The sequence below is a fragment of the Conger conger genome, chromosome 1 (genome assembly GCF_963514075.1).
Source record: "Conger conger chromosome 1, fConCon1.1, whole genome shotgun sequence".
Taxonomy (NCBI): Eukaryota; Metazoa; Chordata; class Actinopteri; order Anguilliformes; family Congridae; genus Conger; species Conger conger.
In genome coordinates, this window is record NC_083760.1 from 62,570,258 (window position 1) to 62,590,502 (window position 20,245).

The 20,245-nt window shown below is 43.0% G+C and overlaps 1 protein-coding gene across 3 annotated transcripts in view; it reads left to right on the top strand.

Moving 5' to 3' along the window:
• The window catches only part of rbms3 (RNA binding motif, single stranded interacting protein), a 308,178-nt gene that overhangs the window by 186,497 nt on the left and 101,436 nt on the right, over positions 1 to 20,245 (top strand). For all 3 annotated transcript variants that reach the window (XM_061236859.1, XM_061236867.1, XM_061236875.1), the window contains one exon: positions 4,014 to 4,105. In XM_061236859.1, coding sequence (XP_061092843.1) covers positions 4,014 to 4,105 — 92 coding nt within the window. The remainder of the gene's footprint in view (positions 1 to 4,013; positions 4,106 to 20,245) is intronic.

Here is a 20,245-nt window from a genome sequence, read left to right on the forward strand (position 1 = left end):
GGGTTAATCCTGAATATAGAGCCAGGAAACAAAAAGTGGCTGTGCTGCTTCACTGAAATGATTTGGTTGTTTGAGCTTGTAGAGCTCCGTTTAGTTCACCGGAATGTAGGAGACGGTGTATGAAGTTTTCCAAGCAACCCCCAAACCACCAAGCAGAACACAGACAACATATCACCATGTGACATCCTGTGAGATATGAGCACGTCATACATACTTACATGCACATGCATACATTCGCTCAGACGAACACACATGCATGCATGCTCGCATGTCCCATACCTCCATTGCGTGCACTTTGGCAGGTTTTCTTCAAGGAGCTCTCTGTATTTGGTTGCATTCATCCTTCCCTCAGTTTGGCAGGATGGCAAACTCTAGGAAGAGTCCTGCTGGTTCCAAATTTCTTCCATTTCACAATGATTGAGGCCACTGCTCCTGGAAACAGTCAAAGCTTTAGAAATGGTTTTGGTCCTTGGACTTCATGGCTTGGTTTTTGTCCTGACATGCATTGTGAATTGTGGGACCTTATATACACAGGTGTATGCCTTTCTAAACTATATCCAATCAATTCAATTTGCCACCGGTGGACTCCAAGTTCTAGACACATAATTATAGCACATGATGCACCTGACCACAATTTGGAGTGACACAGCAAAGGGTCTGAATACTTATATAAATACACAAGTATTTACATAATACAATACATGTTTTCACTTTGTCATTTTTAGTTATTGAGTGTAGATTGATGGGCAAACACAGCAATTTTATCCATTTAAAATGAAGTCTACAACACTACCAATACTTTCTGAAGCCACTGTAACACATAGTTCCCATTAGCAGCTGTGGAAATGATGGCGGCATGATGAAGATGTTTGCAGAAGGTTCTGCTGGGTAATCAGCGGATCTCTGCATCCTCCCTGGATTTTCTGTCAGTTTTACGTATTAAAGTCACACTCAATTAACCTGGGGCTTGATTGTAGCTTCGTTCCACCTGCCAGTGTCGGCCTTATCTGGAGCACCACACTGCAGATCTCTATCTCCTGTCTCTGCCTGCCATCTCCCCTCCCCATCCCGCAGTTTCAGGCCAGTCTCGCGGCTTTTACTTCCTTTCTCTGTTACTGCGAGCATTTCCACTCCATGCCGTCCGTACTTCGCAAATAAACCGTCCTAACTGGCTTGTTTTTCTTAAAAGGTGTTGCCAGTCCAGCAAAAGCCCAGACACAGAATGTCCAGTGAATAAGAATCCAGTGAACTTTCAAAGATAGATAGAAGGGTTTTCACATGTGAAAATGCTAATTTCATGTGATTTTTTTCATTAGGGTTTGTGCATAAGTGTATTTGTATATCAGGGTATATACTATATATAGTACATTCCAGTCACTTGGATCCTTCTCACCTAGAGATGCAAAACCCTGTGGTCCTACAGCAAATCTGCCAAGCTGCATCTCCTCAGAGCTCCTTAGAGTATCCCTTTATTTTAGCATCAGACCCCTGTCCGTTACAAACTTTTCAGCAGTCTCAGAACCACACTCCAAGAGTGAAGACTGGCATATGCCATCAGCTGAACTCAGAGTTTAAATTAATGACTAGGCTAACACACACTCATACACACCACAAACAAGCACACACACACAACAGAAAAAATGTGTGACTGCAGATGACTGTTGGTTCCTTTAGCACCCCCATCGCCATACTGCCAAAGCTTGCATCATGTCTCTGGCTGCTAGCAGACGTGTGACAGAACTGTGCTTTCTTAGAAACTGACCCAATTTAAATTAGTCCCCCCCCCTCTCTCTCCCCTCTTTCTCTCATTCCAACTTCCTACTTCTTTACTGTATTTCAACTGTAGCATTATACATTCTTTTTTTGGATGCCTAAGTCCTAGTCATGTTTCTTTACAGTGTAAGTCCTAGTCCTGTTTCTTTACAGTGTAAGTCCTAGTCCTGTTTCTTTACAGTGTGGCCTAAAGTCAGTATGGCTTTGCATTATTGACTCAAGCCAGTTGAGTACCTAATTATGAAACATTGAAGCTGGCCTCTGACACTTAGGATAGACCCTACGCATAGAGAACAGATTGGCTTGACAGAGAGGCTTGACACTCCATATCAAAAGTCAATTTAGACTCAGTCATACCAATGCAATTTCGTTAATAGCAACTTACACAGATAAAGTGACTGCCCTGGCTGAGGCTGCTGAGAGACACTTATTCCAGATCATGCTGCCACATATGCTTCTCAGTCATATTGTCTAATTTCTGGATTTTCTGCTGTCCGGTTAAGTTACGGGTGCAGTTTGGTTACCATGTCAATTTTAATTCAAGTGCAAGCTCAACATTCCAAGTCAAGAGGAAACCCGACTCACAAAGCACAACTTACTCCAGCCTCAAATTCTGTGTGTGTGAGTGTGTGTATGTGTGTGTGTGTGCATGTGCCTGTGTCACCCAGTGGAGGCATGGCTGGGGATAAGATGGGATCCATATTTATAGGGCCAACCCACCCTCCAGAGAGCAGAATAACCAAGGGTTCAATTGAACAGACCATTGACTTTAAGCGTGCCTGATAGTCATACGTCAAGATTCTCAAGCTCTTGCTTTGTCAAGACACAAGACTAGATGCAGTGGTGCAGTAGGCTTAGAAAGGAGACAAATACTTGTGTTTTTCTCTATTAATTTATTTCATTATACATGTTATACTGTGGACCCTTTGGCACTTTTCTGTTGTGTTCGGTAGAGAAAATAAAATAAAAACCTTAAAATGAACTGCAGTGTGCATTACCTGTTCATGAAGTTTGAGTTTCCACAGTGGCAAAAGGAGTATCAGGTTCATTTTCACACTGCGGGGATGGAAAACCAACCTAATGTACACCAATGTCCATCACATCTGCCTCCAACGTAAAAACCCTCTCCCCAAACACAACACAGCCCTCTAGAACTCACAGAGTGGGGAAAGGTTGCTGAATGATGCAAATCTCCTGATATATGGTAATAAGTTACCATCTTAAATCTCATGGGCTTGGCAGATTTAGTTGTGTAGTGTTTTTATTAGTTTTGTCAGTGTTGCAGGCTGGCCTGGCATTAACACTGTGGGCATTGCAGAATTGCACATTTCCTCTAGAATTGTAGCCACTGAGATGCATTTGCACATTATCATTTTTTATTACACATTACCTCTGAATCAGTGTTCCCCAGACACATGTCAGTGTTTTTAATCCAGTGAATATTTTTAATTAACACTAATCTGACCTTGGAGTAATGTATTCAAAGGAAAGACAGGATAACAGTAACTCATCAGTGCGCAGGGCGTGATGCTGAACTTTTCAGGATTCATGGATTTTCATATACTGCAGAGAGATAGCGAGATGATGGCTTGGCACTCACTAACCTTTGTGGGAGTCATAGCTGGGTGAGATGAACAAACACACTGTGTGGTTTTGCGTCAGTTACTTTTTTACAGCACAGGAGTTTGGCCACAGCAAAGAGTGTTGTCGAGTTATTTGACTGCAGGGGTCCTATTGCCTTCCTGGGGCATGATGGTAGTTCTCTCCACAGTACTCCTAACAGACTCCTAACAGACGATGGAAGGCTATTATTGCAGACCTGAAGGAAGAAATGAATGTGCGGGTATCATTGTCCAGAGTGTCTTTGGCTTCAGCTAGAGAGATTCTTAACTTGAGTAAATCAGTCTCAGCCCTTGATGAGTTTGTAAATATGTCTCCAGCAACAGCCATTTTTGGGTCTGAAATAACAGTAGTTTCAGCCATTTTCCGAAATAACGACGATTTTGAGGTGCACAACTGATGTTTGGTGTGTAAGCGAATTGCCTGAGCCTACCGTAGGCCACCAGGATTGAGTCACTGATATGGAACAACAGAAGAGTGTTTGCCGTCTCTGTGCTCTGTATATCGTGTATACACACACAAACACAAACACACATGTCACCTGCTGCTGGGTGTTAATTCTGAACACGTGTTGATGTTTAACGTGCTCTGGTGTCCTTTCTGTTTGTGTGTCTGTGCAGGGTATGGTTTTGTGGATTTCGACAGCCCAGCCGCAGCTCAGAAGGCTGTAGCGTCGCTCAAGGCCAGCGGTGTCCAGGCTCAGATGGCCAAGGTAAGCTAAGCCTCCATGCCAGGACTGTGAAACAGCAGTGAGTCCCATCTCCACAGCAGTCTAATGGGAATTAATCCCCTCCCCTGGGGTGGGCTAATGGGAATGATGCCACTGTATGTATCAGGGTGGTCTGGGAGGAACAACTGGAGTAAAAACCTTTCCCCACACCTGGAAAAGAAGGAAATGTTTTTAATTCGTTTCTGTCTACAATTTTAATTCATTTTTTGAAGTTAAGCTACTGTATACTTCCTAATCACTACCAAAGAAATTTCAAATCTACTTTAAATGCAATCACATTGCGTTTCAATTTTATTTTTGAAAATACAGCATTTTTGTCATAATGAAGTATAAATGAGGCTTTACACACCTCACTGGAGCCTCACCTGAATGGTGGTGATGTTGATGGCCACTGGGATTGCCCTGCTATTGCACACATCGTGTCAGGCTCCGGCAGGTAAGGACTGTGACTGGAGCACAAGACATGTTTGCACAAAAAGACAGATTACCCATCTGACCAGGAAGTGGTGTGTCAAAGGACATCATGGTTCAGAGCACTGCTGGACCCAAGGTAGTGACTGGCAATCTTTAGCCCAGATATATGAGCAGCACAAATTATGTTGTTGAGGATAACAGTGAGGATTCTGGTGGTAGTGGTAGGGATTGTGATGGCCTTGCGGATGGTGATGGAGATTAAGGAGGAGAGTGGTAGGGTGGAGATTGATCTGCTCCTTCTGAATTAGATAAAGATATGCCCGAGCTGACTGGGCGCTGTGCATATGAAGGAAGTGGCCCAGGTGTGGCACATTTAAAATAAGCGATTCATCCATTTCCTCTTTCCATAAAGAGTCGTTGCTTCAATATTCATAGGAGAGTGCTCGTAGAATACAAATGAGCTCTCTGGCTTAAATCCCATTTAAATGCATGTCATTTTTCTCCCTTCTGTTTTTTCCACTTCTTTGTATATTTTTTTCTTTTTTGCAATTGCCTGAGAAACAGTCAGTCCATCTTTAGTCTTTATATAGGACATACACTCCTCCTTCATTAGAGACACAGCATCTCCAAGAGATGTTTCCTCACAAGCTGCCAGAATGTTCCAGCTGGGCAGCCAGCTTACCTCCAGTCATGCACATCTTTGTGCAGGTGGCTTAGAGCTGGTGAGCTGTACTTATGTTTTAATAAGGAGACAGTTGATTGAGATGTGTGTGTGTGTGTGCGTGTGTGTGTGTGTGTGTGTGTGTGTGCATGCGTCCGTCGGTCTGTGCGTGCTTGTGTGTACTATATAATAATAATAATAATAATAATAATAAGAAGAAGAAGAATAATAATAAACAATAAATAATTGAAACAAATAAAATAATAAAAGTCAGCTGAAAGCCAAAGTAAACCAGTGAGTTTGAGTGTAGATTTAAACACGGTTAGTGACTCTGAGTGTCTGACAGTGAGGGGGAAGGAATTCCAGGGCACAGGAGCTATGGCACTGGATGCATGGCCCCCCATGGAACAAGGTTTAGTGGGAGGGACTACAAGGAGGCTGGAGTGAGCTGAGTGAACGTGAGGGAACGCAATGACGCAGGAGGTCTGAGAGGTAGGAGAGTGCTAAACCGTGTAATGCTTTAAAGGTTAGTAGGAGTAATTTGAAAATGATGCGGTAGTTATGTGTTCCCATTGTCTGGGCGTCTGGGAACTACCCATGTTGCAGAATTTTGAATGTACTGTAACCTATCAAGCGAGATGGATGGAAGGCCGTACATGATTGAATTACAGTTGTCTAAACAGGTGAACACAAATGTGTTCTGCAACAGGACTAGTGAGGATAGGTCTGAAAAATGTGGACATTTTGATAATATCCATAATATTATTACAGATGTGAAACTGGACAGATAGAGTGGGATCCATGGTAACTCCAAGGTTCTGAACTATAGGGCTAGGTTTAATTACAGACCCATCAATGGCCATACTGAAGTCCCTGTAAAATTACCTAGGAGGGCCTTAAGACCTAGAAGCAGGATCTAAAAGCTCGTAAAAGCAGAACTACGAAGCAGAACTACGAAGAATCTGACCAAGAGGAAGCATGTAAATGGTCAATAGCAAGGGGCCAAGGACAGAGCCCTGTGGGACACCCTGCATGAGTGTGGCTGGGACAGATTTACAATTACCCAGAGAAACAAAATGCTCCCTCTTTGAAAGATAGGTCTGGAACCAGTGGAGAGGGGTGTCCATAATACCAAGCCACCTCCCCAAGCAATCTAGCTGTGTTGTGACAGACTGTGTCAAATGCCGCAGACATTTGTCTAATAATAAAAGTCCATTAAAATGGACATAGCTCTGAAACCTGCTTGTAAGGGTTCAAAGTGAATGCTGAATTTGGGCAGCAAAAACAGCAATATGAGTGTGAATGTGTGCGTAAGTGCGTGTTTGTCTCTGAGTGGGAATCTTCAGTGACAGGTTTTACAGCAATCAGCCACTCTGGTTGATTTATCACAGTGCCTGTGTCTTGTCATTTCACAGTCAAGATAGAATGTCAGAACTGGTTTGATGTGGAGTTTCACAAGATAGCACTAGCTGCTTTTTCCCTCTTCCCCTCCTATGGCTTGATTTTCTGGTGGTTGTTCAGTGGAGAGTGGTTCACCTATGCTCTTTGTGTGTGCAAGTAATGTATCATAACCTGACAGCTAATGGTCACTACAGTCCTACATGACTGAATACAAGGCCAAGGTAAAATGTTACAGACACACATACACACACAACACAAGGACACAGATGAAGGTGCTGATCAGAGATCATGTCATAAAAGTAGTATGTGTGGGGGTTTTCTTCATGTGGGGGAGATCTCCATATACAGTAAAATGATCACATGCTTTGTGCTCGTCAGTAAATGCTAATGATTAAATGAACAGCAGAAAAGACACTCAGACACAAAGATGGGTCTCACAATTATTCACACCACTATTTTAAGTTCATTGTGTTCATTGTGCCCATTCCCATTGCAAGTATTACTCAGTTAATTTATCTTTTATAATTTTTGTATGAGATTGGTGAACAGGTTTGAACAAGTTTGGAGGTGGGGGTAGGGGTCTTTATTGACATAATTCTTCAACATCTTTCAGATCCTTTAGTCTGTGCTTTTAGACAGCCCTCTTCAATCCAAACAACATTTTTTCAATCAAATTTGAGGTGTGGTCATTGCCTTGCTGCCTAGCTTTCTGGGGGTGGATAACAGGTTCTTGGCCAAAATGTGTACTTCCTGGAGATATGTAATTCTATTTACATTACATTACATTACATTATTGGCATTTGGCAGACGCTCTTATCGGTTATTTACCTTAACCGACACATATTAAACAACCCCACAACATCAGAGATCCACCTCATATTAACATAGACATTGTATCCTTTCCAACATAAGCATCTTTCTTCTAATACCAACCCTCTCACTGCTGGGCTCATCAGACCATAGCACCCAGTGCCGAACAAACTTTCAGTGGAACCAGGTTCCTCCAATGTACCTCAAAAGTGCCCAAGAAACAGTTAACTGAAAATGTACTTTATTTCCTGCTGCAGTTGTCCAGTCTCCCCTTTGATTGCAGAATTGTATGGACGATCCTTCATAGTTTTCTCCCCTCAGGAGTGAGGCAGAGGGCCTTGTTGTAATTGCTGTGCTGTGTGGAGCTGTTTTAGTGCCCTCCTGCCCTGGCTCTGTATGAAAGGGCCGCTGTGAGAGAGGGCCTCTTTGAAGAGGAGCATCAGTCATTTCCTCCACAACATAGGATTTTCCTCTCTAATTGCTTGTGCATTCCCTGTCCTACCTTTCTCTCTTTCTCTCTTCTCTTTCTCTTTCTGTGCCCTTCATCACTGTCTGTCCTTTGCTCCTCTACTTACATGTTCTCTCTCTCTCTCTCTCTCTCTCTCTCTCTCATTGGCTCTCTCCATCCTCATCCCTCCCCTCCATTTCTTTCCCTTAAAAGGAAAGACAGTGCTGGTGATCCACAAAGAAGAAGTGTTTAAAAAAGAAGTGAAGCACTATGTCAGAGAGCTATAACAAACACATCGTTCTGCTGTCAAGGGTGTGAGGTGTACTGAAGCTGAGGCTTGATTGGACACATAAAAGCTCCTCCTCCGCAGTTACAGGCCTCTGCCATCCCCTTCTTCAGCGCATCAATATGAATTACAAGGTGCCAAGTCTTGATTGTAGTGTCAGTTTCCGAGAGGGAGTTTAACTAGACGCCTCGTTGGTTTAAGGCAATTGCAAGCTTTTATGGAAATGCTATGTTTTCTCTCTCACTCACTCACTCATTCTCCTCTCCTCACTCTCTCTCTAATAGAGAGGAGGGATGAAAATAACTCTCTTTTCCCCTCCGTTCTCCCTGCCTTGCCTTCTCTCTTTCCCTCTCTCTGAGACAGGCTGTTAGATTGCTGGAGGCCAGCAGGATCAGAGAATAGATTAACCCTCGAGGTTCCTGCAGCAGACAGCGTTTCTGCTCTGATTATGTTCAGTGTCTGACTCTGTGCTTGTAGCGTCTTTATAAATGTGTACAGGCTTATCTTCGGTGAATGTAGAGGAGATGTGTTTTCAGCGTATGGCCTATTTGGTGAAGAGCCATGGAGGCTGCTATCAGATGAATGTACAGGAGCAGGGCCCAGGCTCCACAATGAATCTAAACATTGACTCAGATCACACCTCTCATCTGTTTCAGCTTCCCCCCTCTCCTCCACGTGACTGTATAAAAAGGTACCTCAACTGTGTTGAATCAAGATTCATGGCTGGTGAATCTAGAAAGATTTAGGCTCATTTATAATTGTTTGATTCGATTTGCATGCCTCTCTAGCTCCTCCCGAGAGTTTTTTCCCGCCACTGTTTAAGGGTTTTTCTCCCCTAAGGAAGTCGTTTACCTCATATGCTATTGGGGGCTTAGGGCTGATATGTTTAATTCACTCTGTAAAGCGTATTCTGTGAAAAGCACTATACAAAATAAATTTAATTTAATTTAATTGAATATAAGAAGTGAGGCTATGGAAGGTACTTGATTTTTTTATCAACATAATATCTACTTTCTCTGTGTTTAGTGACAGGTACTTTTACAAGTACTAAATGGTGTCTACTACAAATATGGTATTACAATCAAAAAGTGGCTTGCTAATATTACTGAGCTCTAATGGAAGATAAAAGATATTAATAATGTCTCAGAAAATGTTAAAAATGTCCTAAAAAGCATCCTTGAATTTATTAATGAGAATGTCTATTGGAGCAATTTACAACATAAATTCTTAACTTCCATTTGATGTGTAATGCCCTAACAATTGCTCCACCTATATGTTTAGTGATTACATAGCCTGTGTGTGTGTGTGTGTGTGTGTGCGTGCGTGTGTGTGTGTGCATTTGCATGCATCTGTGTGTGTGTTAGTGTTAGATGTCCCTCGATAAGTTCAGTCAGGAGTTCATATCAGGTGAATGTACTGTAAGATGATTCAAGGTTGTTCTCTGGAGATGAAGCCATGCCTTAGTTTACTAATATACTTCAGCACACATATCACTTTTGAAATTGCTCCAGAAAGCACTTTAAAAGGCCTTGCATTTACCGATTTTATAGCATCTTTTATTACGAAAGCCAGGAAAATGGGCATTTGAACTTTGAAGGACTGCCTTTCTCTCACCTTTGTACATACACTTATGTCATATGAATCTTTCACATTTTATTATAAGGAGCATTTGTTTTTACAGAGGAAGTGTTTCAGAATATACTGCATTTTAAAGAAACAGCTAAAATTGTGTATAGTGTATATAGCTTAAAGTAATGGCAATAATTATGTAGCACCTGAATAGATGTCCCCTGGATTCATCGTAGCGGACTTGAAACAAGTATTTTCTATAAGATGTGTGAGGCCAGTACAGTTCCTTTCTTTGGCAGCTGGAGGAAACCATTGCATGATTAACATGTACTGCAATTGTGTCACAACAATAACTGGATACAGCATTTAATTAAAATATCTTGTGGTTTTTCAAACATACTTCACTGTTAAGGGACAGGGCAGGCCAGGCAAATGATAAATGTTTGAGTATTCTGAAGCTATGGAACGCATAACTTAATCCTTCTGCATTGTGTCATTGCAAAATATAATTACGATTCAAAGCAGTTTGACCTTGAATATCCCATAATCCATTTTATAATGCACTATTCAGGTACTAAAAGGTACTATATGCAATATTAAATGTTGAATTAAATATCAACGCTGTTTGACTTTTGGGCCTTGTGTTTGCCAGTTTTACGTTTAAATGGGGTAATTTTTTTTAGCTCCCTCAGCAAGTTGTGAACTAAAAGGGTGTTGTGGATCTGTGGGGTGTAAGGGAATGTCTTAGAGAGCCAGAGGGTGGGATGTGGCGGATAATTACTTTGCTCCAAACTTTGTGTGCCCCTGTGAGCCCTTCGTAAAGGCACAGGACGTTACCGCTCAGATAAGCTATGCTATGCCAAACCACACTCTGTTTTATGTATCCCTTCTGTATCTTTTTTATGTCGTTCTTTTCCTTTAATTGCAAATTCTTCTAAAAAATTTCCTGCAGGTAATAACTGAACAGTTGAGGTTTTCTACACATTTGATTTAGAGGAAAGACTTAATCATAGCCACATGGATTAAAAGGGATTTATTTTTTGGGGTGAGTGAGGGGTTAGATCCATTGTCCAGGTTTATATTGGCTCTCAAGCTTGGACAGTGCCCAGATTCCTGTTGTTTGGGTTGGCATGGTCCAAATAATTGCAGTTACATTTCTAAGAGTGGAGTTGGGGGATCCCCACTCGATTTCTTGTTCTGTTTAACCACAAATTGATCAGTCAATCAGTCATTCATTCTTTAGTACATTTTTACAGGCACATTCCCACAAAGCCCTGAACAGTGTACCATTCAAAGGGAGTCACAACCCACAAAGACACAGAGCCAGTATGGGAAAACTGAGCCCAGGAATGGCTGCCCAAAGAATATTCTGGATCGAAAAACATGGCTGAAAATGGTTCATTTCACCTCGACCACAGCGGAATTCTGATTCTTGTGTCCACGTTCAAGGAACAGAAACATTGCTGCTTTTTTGCCAGGTGTGCATAATATCGAACAAGACATAGCAATCATAACATCATTTGTTCTTACTGGTTTAAATGTTACATATCCATTAATGCACTTTTTTCACTAATGCACTTTCTTCAAAATCTACAAGTGCAGCACTCATTGAGCATACAGTAGAATCCCAACATACAAGTTCAAAAGACATTAAGCAGTATCACATAGCCAAAGGCTTCATGTATTTGCCAATAGCATGCAACTGTGTGTCAATGTATGTTTGTTTCATAGGATGGACAGGAGAGCTATATTCTTTCCCCATACTATACGAGAGCACAAAGAAAGTCAGTTTTTAATTAGAGGTGGGGCTAGCCCTTCTAGACTATACCCCCTGTCTGTACACCAGAGTGTGAACAAAAATGCACTTCTGTTTGAACCACATGCCTGCTCCTCTTGTGGAAAGCCAATCTTTAAATATGGGGTGACTCAAAAGGCAATTCCACAAATGAAAAGAAACCACCATGAATGAAGAGCTGGCATCGTCTGTCTGAACTTTTACATCTTTAATCATTTAGCAGAGGCTGTTTTCTACTGCTGGATATTTACTGTCGCAATTCAGGTTAGTACCTTGCCCAAAGTGTACAATAGCTGTGTTCCACCTGAGAACTGATCCTACAGTCTCAGAGTTATAAGATTTATTTATATGGAACTGTTCAAGCATTTTACTTTATTGAATTTGGATTGGTTCTTTTATTCAGTTAATTTTTTACCAAAAAGGTAAAAAAAAAAACAAGCATGTTGCTACATTTCTAGTTGTGAGTTAGGTTGCTAGCAAACTCACTGGTTAGCTTGGTGGATAAATCACTAGTTTTCTAGTGAGCCAGCTCAGTTAAACTGAAAATGTGCAAATAACATGTACTGTATGCAATTAATTTTTAAATTGAATGTGATCATACTTTTTTTAATCTGGGAAGCTGTGTTGGAAACATTAAATTACATATTAAACTATTAAATTAATCATTATCTGAATCCGGTGGTTAAGGGTCTGGCACAAAATGTTAGCATAACGCAATTTGGCCCTCTTGGTAGCCCTGACAATGTCTGAAACTGTAGCCGGATTTGTTGGTGGAGCCCATCTTCCCCTTTCCTCTACAATGTTTGGGTGAAGGCACATGTCAAAGCCTATATTCCTTCATCTTCAGCACATGGCCTATTTACTACAAATTGTATCTTTCATTTTTGATATCCGTCACTGAATTCTGTAAACGTCTCATCTGGTGTTGAGTAAAGCATATGGCCTTGGTCAGAGTGAAATGAGAAGTGTCACATTAATCAGAACGTTAGCAGTCTGTCCACACTCACACATGCTATGCTATGTTCACAAGTCTGAGACAGGCAGAGAGAGAAGGCTGTACCAGTGTCTGGCTTTAACCGCATATGAATGGTCTGATTGGATGCATACATGCAGATCCTCACACAGTGTCCATGTCTGATATAGTAATGATACTGTCCTCTTCCTTCTCAGCTGTGTACGGTCACTGAACTGGGTGTATGTGTGTGTGTGTGTGTGTGTGCCTGTGTGCGGTGATGCTGTGAGTGTGTGAATATAAAGGATTTGTGTGTGTGATGTTTATAAAATACCAAGGCTCTATCCCACAGTGATGTGTCAGCGTGTGGGGAGAGCGGGACTGGAGGCCAGCAGTCCTTCCCAGCGATGTGCTGGAGGTTTGTGCCAGATATGAAGATTGATGTGCTGACAGTGATGTGTGGCAATGTCAGGAGTGCATCGCACTGTGGAGTTCATTTATTCACTAGAGCTCTTTGCATTCTTTTCGAATTACTAGTACATTGTCAACATATAAAACATAAAAGCATAATGTCTAGCTTCTGTGCAGCGGACCTTCTGACATGTCACCGCCTACATTGTAAGGGATATTGGAATGGCTGGCTAATTGCAAATCCTATGGCACTGCTGTTCATAATCTAGATGGTGGTGACAAAGCACACCCTATTGCAGTCTTTGTGGGTTGGCACGTACAGTACATTTATGAATGTTTACATGTAAGCGTTTATAAACTGCGCTAGTTCTTAGGAAGGTTTTATGCTGTTTTTATAGTCGGAATCTTCTTAGAAAGTGTAACCCGATTTTAATAACCATGGTAACGATGTGGGAGTATTTTCCGAGCTGTCAGACACTGCCTGACTGGAAGTGCCCCCCCCCACCCCCCCCACTCCCCCACCCCCAGCGTGAGACACTATTTCAGCTGTCCCATTTCAATTTGTCTTCATCAGTCATACCAATTAACTGGGGATTAGATTCCACACTGCCAGCATTTCTTCCTCCATCTATCTCTCCTGCTTCTGTTCATCTGAGTCCCTGCTGCAGAGCAGTGGTGTAGAGCCTTTCTTTCACCTCACTTCCTCCCTGCCCAGCCCAGAGCTATCCTCTGCCTTTAAAGCGGCTCCTTTTACCTGTTTTTAAGTTTCCTGTCATTTCTGAAGAAGGGGAGGTAGGGAGGTGTGTGTGGATGACAGGGTGTCCTCAGTGGCTAACAGCGCTGCGATAAGCACGGGTGGGTGCAGATACGGAGACGCTCAGAGAGCTTAATAAACCCTGGCGCGGTATGTCTGGTCCTTGCTGTGATGTGCCCTCATGCTGGCTGCAACTAATCCAGCCTCGCATCATCCAGAGCTGCGGCTTTAATAACACACCTACAGTCTCACCACGCTTTAGTGGCTACGGCGCTCACACACGCATGTGTGTGTCTGTCCATGCATGCATGCCAATGTGTGTGTGCATGCGTGTGTGTCTGTGTGTGTGCGTGTGTGTGTTTGTGTGCGTGCATGCATTTGTGCGTTGGTGTGTGTGTGTGTGTGTGTGTGTGTGTGTGCACATACTGTAAGATAGTGTGTCTGCAAGTCTCCAGAGTGTCTTTCTGTTGGAGCAGGGTGCCATTGTTGTGAAGCAGCGTGTTATAGTTAAGGTGCAATATGTTATGGGTAAGGAGCAGTGTGTTATGGCTAAGGAGCAATGTGTTATGGTTAAGGAGCAATATGTTATGGTTAAGGATCAGTGTATTATGGTTAAGGATCAGTGTGTTATGGACAGCTAAGCTGGGTAAGGAGCAGTGTGTTATGGGGTCATGGTAAGGACCTGGCAACTGAAGGTTGTTGTTTTGGTTCCAGGGTAAAGCACAGCTGCTGTCTACTCATGCAATGCACTAGAGCTGAATTGCCTCAGAAAATATCTGCTTTACAGATGTGTAAAATATGAGCCATATCCTGTAAGTGGTCTCGGATGAGGACAATGAATAATGTAAAGCTGGGAGCCGGCGAGCAAAGCCACTCTGCTCCGACAGAGACGACAACAAGCTGAATCACGTATGAAGGGGCACTTCTTTAAATCACGGTGAAACACAGCCTGCACTCCAGAGACCTGAGCTAGGTGAACCATCCCAGAATGAACAAATCCCATTCTAGTCCTTTTCCTTCATGCTTTAATTGGAGACTAGGAGAGCCTGGCATCTGAAGCATGTATTCACTAGTCTGATACATGTTTAAATCCCTGTATTTTATCAGGGAAAGGCGTGCGGTGTATGTTTTGCTCTTCAGCTGTGCTCGACAGTGTACAGTCTGTGCCCAGCTCGTACATCAGACTAGTGTGTGTGAGCGGGCAGGGTTCCCCTCCAAGGCGTTTGTTTATTAAGACTTAGCAGGAAAAGTGCTCACAGTGTGGCAAAACTACAGTGTTACAGTGTTATTAAAGCGCTGATCTTGGGAGAATTACTGCTCCTGGCTGCTGTGAAGGGGGGGGCTGGATTGTTCCTCTCACTCCAAAGAGGGATAAGGTTCTGACCTCCCAGCAGCTGTATACAAGTTGGGATAATTTAGTGCAGAAAATTACACAAACAATGGGATGTTGGGCACCTTATGTCAGCACGTGTGCCCCTATTTGCCTGAAAAAAACAACTCAAGCTAGGTTTTGAAGTAGCTGGTTGACCAGTTCAGATCAACTCCCAGCTCAACATGATTTACCTCGTTGGCCAGTTCAGACCAGCTCTCAGCTTGACATGATTTGACCAGCTCAAGCTATGTTTTGCAACAGCTGGTAGCTGGCATAGTGCCCACACACATACGCAATCGCTGTGGTGTAATGTTCCTATTTGTTTGGCATAGCAGAATGCTAAATCTAATTAAAAGTGATCGGATCATTCATTGTGTTTTACTGGGGGGCTTGAAAGTTATATGCAAAAGCTGTTATCAAACTACTGAAAGGTCAGTTAACCACATTGTACAGTAGCTCTGCTTGGAATAGCACTTTGAAGGACAGAACTAGAGCGTAAACAGTTTGTTTTGCACGTGGCAGATTTGTGTCGCCATCCCTCGGGCCGTAGAGGGGTCACATTCCGTATAAGGAGGACTGAAAGGTCTTCTCTGTTAGGAAAGACTGAGTAAAATAAACTACACTTTTTTTGGATTTATTTTAAGGAATGAGAGTTTTGTATAAGTGCTATGATACAGTTGACTCTGTGTCTCTGTCCAAGCCAGAATTCCCAGTGTGTTTAGTGTCTTTCCATCTTTCCTAACACATATTATAGATACGTCCAGAACTGAATTGCACATAATAGAATGCTCTCTCTCTTTCCAGCCCCTTTCTCCCACACTCTCTTTCCCTCTCTCTCCCTCTCTTTCTCTCTCTCTCTCTCTTATCAGTCCTTCTTTCATTTCCTTGAAACCTGGCTATTTAATATATTTTTGCTGGCTTGAGCCTTGTTAAATTACACTGATAATTTCCATATCCAGTGACCTCAATCATATTAGCCAGAGTGGGAAAGCAGTGAAATAGCATGTTGCAGTGATTTCCACAGGCCAAGGCTAATTAGCCTGGCTTATGAGCCCAAGCTGTGAGCATATCCAACCGATCACTAAACCCACCCAACAGGAAAGATGCACAGAGTTAGGGAGAGAAGATTGCTTTTTAAGTCCACCACATCACCCGATCTTCTTGTGCTGTGCCTTGAGCCTGCTGGCCATTGTGTCTCTGTCAGGATTTGTCTAACCTCAGGGACATTGTGGTCCCCAGGGTCCACAGGGTGACTCTGTGAAGTGGCCCCCTTCACCCCTTGTACCGTCGTTCAGTATGACATGTCTCAGTGGGGCAGGACGGCCTGATTGATCTCTCTGATGGGTGACAGTAGCATCCTACAGTAGAGGTGCCATGTCTGCACTTGTGTGCAATACGTCCAGTGACCACATCCTCATCCATATACAAAAGAAACACAGACATGTCGCATACTTAAAAGTTATAATTAAATTTTTTGCATTAAGCTGAAGAATGACTTTGTTCACCCAGAACAGGCAAACAACTGGAGAGGAACATTGCGTTGTACACCAGAACACAAGTGTTTTCTACACAAAACAACTGGAGAGGAACATAGCGTTGTACACCACAACACAAGTGTTTTCTACACAAAACAACTGGAGAGGAACATAGCGTTGTACACCACAACACAAGTGTTTTCTACACAAAACAACTGGAGAGGAACATAGCGTTGTACACCACAACACAAGTGTTTTCTACATAAAACAACTGGAGAGGAACGTAGCATTGTACCCCACAACACAAGTGTTTTCTGCACAAAACATGGGACGGCTGCATTTTTTCTTACTTTACCAAACACTGGCCTCCTTTTACCGAAGCATTTTTGGAGATCTAAGTTTCTTATTCATAAATAACGGTGTTGATTATAAATACACAATTCCCACTATTTTGCAACATGCTACATATCTATGTTCTGGCCTGGCAGGGCAAAGTGATTTAAAGCAGATGCTCTTTCCTGTGGTTGTTTGATAGCTGGAAGGAGAGTAATGAGGAAAACAGAAAACAGGATGAGGAAAACATAAAGTGGATGTATTGCGACACAATACTGCGGGCCTGGAAAGCAATAAGCGCCAAGAGCATTCCGGTTATATGAAACTAGCACTTCCTCTTCTCCGAGGACGTGATTCATATATCGCACTGAGGTTTCATCCTTCGATGAATCTGCAGGAAAACACAATAATGTACAACACTTTTCAATGTAATCAAAACCCCCACGTATATCTCGTCTATTGCTGGTGTTTTTTCTTCATTTTTGTTTATTACATCCAAAGACGGTGATGTGCTTAAAACGGTTGACAGTTCTGTGCATCCACTGTTAAAGACCCTGTGCAGTCAAATTGAAATGGTTAAATTATGTCCAAAGATTATAAGGTTACTTACACATTGATGTTAAAATGTCATACATTAATTTGATTTATTTTCTCGACAGTGGAGTATTTGGTATTAGTGGTTTTGTGAACACAATTGTGATGTCCCAAATGCCTATAATTTGCATTGTCCAATGTGCGGTGGCCAAAACAATCACCCAGTATTAATATTTATGTAGTGTGTGCTCCCAAGTTCAAAGCCATGACCAAATTCTGAAATACATATTGCGAAAATAGCTAATGTTATGACATCTGACATTGCAAACAATCGATTTATGCATCAGGATATTGACTGGAAGAATTATGATGATGATGATGATGATGCTATTATTATTATTATTATTATTATTATTATTATTATTATTGAATCTGTTCGACAATGTTAGGAACAAAAACATTGAGGCAGACTTCAGATCAGCGATACATAAGTAACCCTGACGTATTCAAGACTATTTTTGATATGTTCTAGACGGCAGGCAAATAGTGAGCCACTGTGGGAGTATGGTGTTAAATAATCCTGTGTTCTTATGTTCTTTTAAGAGGAATTGCAGGTTGGTTTATGTAAATGTGAGCTGTTTCACTGTTTTAATACGTAACATTTGGTGCTGATTTCTCATTTAGTAGTGGATGGAATTTCACAGATTAGATGTTTCTGTGGAGACATTCTGCATTATGAGAAGTTCAAAATCTTGTCATTATCGATACTGTAGTACTGGAGAGCCTGGTGTTATGGCATGACAGGCAACATATCTGCTCATACTTCAGCTCTGCTCTACTACAACTGTCTCTGTTCATACTGCAACTCTATCTGTTCATACTACAACTCTATCAGCCTGTACTGCAACTCTGTCTGCTCGTGCCAGAGGTCCTCCTGCTCAGGCTATGAAACACTGCACTCTGATAGCTCAGAAATATGTTTATGTGCTGTTGGAACATGAGGCAGTAGCATGCGTGCCACACTTCCTAGATTCACGCTGACTCCTCAGAGACAGCTGCGCCCTCACACTAATGGGCACAGACAGATTGTTTGAAGGGGAAGGGGTGGAGGTGCAGGGCATAAAGGGGTTTTGCTGCTCCCATGTCCAAACGAGAGGAAGGAGAGAGTGCCTCCAATCAAATTATTGAGGTAATCTAGTCAGAATGTGAGTAACTCAAGGCCCCCGTCAGCTTGGCTAATCTCATTTACTGTGCATTAGCAGCTGTGTGGGGAAGGAAGGGCTTTTAGTGGGCGCGCTCAGCAGGAGGAACTCTGGGGGTTCGGTGGGTTGGTGGGCGGGTGGGGGGGGGCACTCCTGGGCTGGCATGGCTTGGAGCGATGATGGGAGGGGGGTTTAGGGTTTGCCGCTGTTGAAGACCCACTGGCTCCATTTGTGAATAGCAGCGATGGCTACCATCAGCAGAGGCTAATGAGGAAACGCTGCAGGGAGGGGCATCTCTGCCTGCTTCCTCATCACTCTGCAGCCAATGGCGGGTCCCGCCTCTGTGCCCCTGCACTGCTGCTCCACCCAATCCTGTTTCCCCATCCTCATCTCACATGGACACATCCTTTTGTGGATGTGGCTGTGCTGCTTTAGGTTGCTTTTATCCATAGTGCTGCTAGTGTGATGATTTTGATTTTGTGATGTAGTTCTAAAAATAGTGTTCAGTTGTGTTATATAATTGGCTGTGTTATATGTGTTGGAGTGCAGGTGGAGTTTGTGTTAGGAAACATCGTAGCAGTTCACTGGAGCGAAACTTCCGAAACAGTTTTTCCGTCTCCCAAATCTTGACTTCAACCGGGAGTGAAAATCAGGTTTCGTTTCCCCTCCGAGTCTATGGAAGCTTCTCCGAGGGAGTGGCTCAGAAAAGACTGGGATGAAACCGGCATTTATGTGGATGGGTCCTCCACTCTCTGTCCACAGGGGGACTGCATTGTAGAAACAGCTGTGTGTAAGAACAAGTTGTCCTTATAACGAGAAAGAAAAAGAAAAAGAAAAAGGAAGCTTGCTAGAGAATATTCTGGAAAAACCCCAGTGTTTCCCGGCACTGGCAGGAGGCCTTTGTTGTGGGGTCTTTTCTTCCCCCCCTGGGACCCAACAGCATTTACAGATTCCAGCTCTCGCCTTGGCTCCAGCTCTCTGGGTTAATGAAGTAATTTGGACGGAGTGCACAGCGAAAAAATTTACAGAATGAACATAAACAAGCTCATACAGCAAGAAGGGGAAAATCAATTAGGGTAGCAAATGAGGAAAAAACAATTTGGCCTGTCCGTCTCTCACAACGGCCAGGGAAGGTGAGACAGTCAATAAGATAGACTAATATATATATTTTTATAATAACGAAGTAACCATGTTAGAAAAGCTGAAGATCAATCTGAAGTGTCTGCATTAGCAGAGGTGCTCTCGGGAGAAGCGAAAGCATTTCTCCCCCCTTGTCTGTCTCTCCGTTCCTGAGCTGTGGAAAGGGAAGATAAATGCGGTTTCCTGAGAGTGGCGCGTGCCGCGCGGTGGTGCGCATGCAGCACACGTGCGCACAAACCGCCGCCCTCGGGGGGCACAGATGGCCGGACCCTGCCAGGGGCGCGCTGACATTCTCATTGAGCCGGGCTGCCCGCGGACGCGGCTGCGCTCCGCTTCTCGTTCGCCTGCCGTTTAATTCACCGCCTCGCGCCGGGGGCTTCGCCCATTTCACTCCTCCCGAATACAAAACGCTTCAATTCCTTTTTCAAAAACATACGTTTTTACTGTGTATAGAAAGCATGCTCTCCGCCCGTCTTTACTAAATGCGTTCTGCGCATTCTTGGTGTGAGATATCTACCCTTTCGCTTTGGCGATGTTCGGATTGGAGAGGGCTGTGTTTCCAAAT